This window comes from Pyxicephalus adspersus, chromosome 4 (genome assembly GCF_032062135.1).
Source record: "Pyxicephalus adspersus chromosome 4, UCB_Pads_2.0, whole genome shotgun sequence".
In the NCBI taxonomy this organism is placed as follows: Eukaryota; Metazoa; Chordata; class Amphibia; order Anura; family Pyxicephalidae; genus Pyxicephalus; species Pyxicephalus adspersus.
In genome coordinates, this window is record NC_092861.1 from 53,775,382 (window position 1) to 53,777,742 (window position 2,361).

The 2,361-nt window shown below is 36.3% G+C and overlaps 1 protein-coding gene across 2 annotated transcripts in view; it reads left to right on the forward strand.

Moving 5' to 3' along the window:
- XXYLT1 (xyloside xylosyltransferase 1) overlaps positions 1-2,075 on the forward strand; it is an 87,835-nt gene extending 85,760 nt beyond the window's left edge. For both annotated transcript variants that reach the window (XM_072408202.1, XM_072408204.1), the window contains exon 4: positions 789-2,075. In XM_072408202.1, the coding sequence (XP_072264303.1) occupies positions 789-1,185 (397 nt within the window). In that variant the 3' untranslated portion in view covers positions 1,186-2,075. The remainder of the gene's footprint in view (positions 1-788) is intronic.
- The last annotated feature ends 286 nt before the right edge of the window (positions 2,076-2,361 follow it).

Below are 2,361 nucleotides of genomic sequence, written 5' to 3' on the forward strand. Positions count from 1 at the left end.
GGTTTGCATGACTTGCAGAAGAAATCTTTTGCTAAACACAGCTGAGGTTGTGGGTGATCTTAAGGACTGAGCCATTCTGAAGCCTTGCACAGCTTGCTCCAGAAGTTAATGAATGTCTAGGCTCCATAAAGTTTTTTTTCTTTTTCTTTTTTTTTGCTTTGTTTGTGATTAGCTCACAGTGAGGATTTTATACAGTAACTGACACCATGCTGCCTAATAATATGTCGAAACAAACATCTGTCCTAATTGCATTTATTAAAATAATGTACCGGTTCTGACTTACACACAAATTCAACTTAAGAACAAACCCACAGTCCCTATCTCGTATGTATCCCAGGGACTACCTGTAGTCAGCAATGAATAAATATCAAGCAGGTCTAAAAATGCCCCAAAATAAAAACCAGGCACTAGTCCAGATTACAAAAAGTATAGAAGTTGGGAAGAACCTTTTCCAAGGCATTGATTTGGTACCATGAGGCACCTGAGCCTAGTGACCAGGAACTTTTGTCAAGGGCGACCTGGCAAATAAGTAAACTGACAGGAGACTCCGTTCACTTAACTGGCCATCCAGTTTACAGAAAAAGTGTATAAAAATACAGTTTCTGCATGAGCGAGTGATTTTATGTATAGTACAAAACCATTTGTGTGTGTGTTTGTATTATTTCATATGTATAATGCAATATTTTGGGTATGAGTGCAATTAATTCCTCTCTACAGACAACAGCATAACTATAACAGCTGTAGCTATCCTTAGACTTAACCCTGGTTTGTTTTTTGTTTCCTTTTAGACATACATTTTGGCAGTATCGGCGTGAGAATCCAAACACCCAGGTAGGTAGTCCTCCTCCAGATGGAATGCCAGGGTTTAACAGTGGAGTGATGCTGCTGAACCTAGAAGCCATGCGCCAATCTAAACTTTACAACCAACTGCTGGAACCTAATGCTTTAGGGCAGCTTGCTGAAAAATATCACTTTAAAGGACATTTGGGAGACCAAGATTTCTTCTCTATGATTGGGATGGAACATCCAGAACTTTTCTATGTTCTTGACTGTGGCTGGAATAGACAACTGTGTACCTGGTGGAAAGATCATGGTTATGCTGAAATCTTTGATCAATATTTTAGGTGCGAAAGCCACATCAAGATATATCATGGCAACTGCAATACCCCAATTTCAGAGGACTAAATCTTTTATAAATGTTTTCCCAAAATGCACTTTTTGAGCGAAAATGGCCAAAATCAAGTCTGACTGACAGTATTTTATAAAATCATTTGGCTATCTGGATACTTGGAACAAAGTCAAATGGATAAATTCCTGCTCCTGGTTATACATTGGTATATCTTTAATGGCCTGTAATGAACAAAAACTTCTATTTATTTCTCTCGGCTGTGAGAGCTGGAATTTCAGAGACATATTTTATACTGAATACCAGGTTAACTATTGGGACAGTTTGTATACCTGATGAGTAATAGTTGTGCCTGAAGCACTATGATATTATTTGCATCACAAAAAAACTTGATGTAATAGAGAATGACGCTGAAAAACTTTGAGAGCAAGTGTCACTGTATCTGTCTCCTTTTATTGTAGGCAACCACCAAATGTTGACACCAATATTTTATCAATATGTAAATACATAAATGGACATAATGTATTAAAGTGGCATGTTGGATATAGTAGCTTCAATGTACGTAGTAATTGGTTTGTCTTAAAGATGTTGCTTAAATAATTTCATGATGATTTTCAAATCTCATTTATGATCCCTTCTCAACTCTTTATCTTAATATTGCAGTGGGATATGTTTACTTGAAAGTCACATTTTGGTGATATTTTATTTATAATGTTGCAGTTTTCTGTGTAATTTGTCTTTTAGATCCTCATACCATAGATATGGCTTCTGTTCAAAATCTACAGTGATATGTAATGATAAATTGTATTGTTTAGCATTGCATTGTAAGCAGCAGAGCTTTATCATGTTCATTATTATACCTAGATTTGTGTACCACTATCCCATTTATTATGACAAGATAATGAATGTATCCAGTGACAAGTTATAAATAAATTCCAACTCATCTCTATGTAGCTACTATATATCAGTTATAATAATAATCTTCTGGGACACTTTTATATATCTATACATTAATGGTTGTATAGATATATATTTCGCTTTAAGCTAAGTTAAGGCCTACAGCAGGAACAAGAATTAGATTTTCAGTGCTGCGCTGGTTCCTGAAGAACCAGCGCTTGCACATTTACGAGTAGAAGGCAGTGGTACTAAATCTCTTACTGGTGATCCTATTCATTCTCTATTGGGCTAGCTCAGTTCCATTGTGAGGAAGCAGTAACCACACTGCCAACTCACTG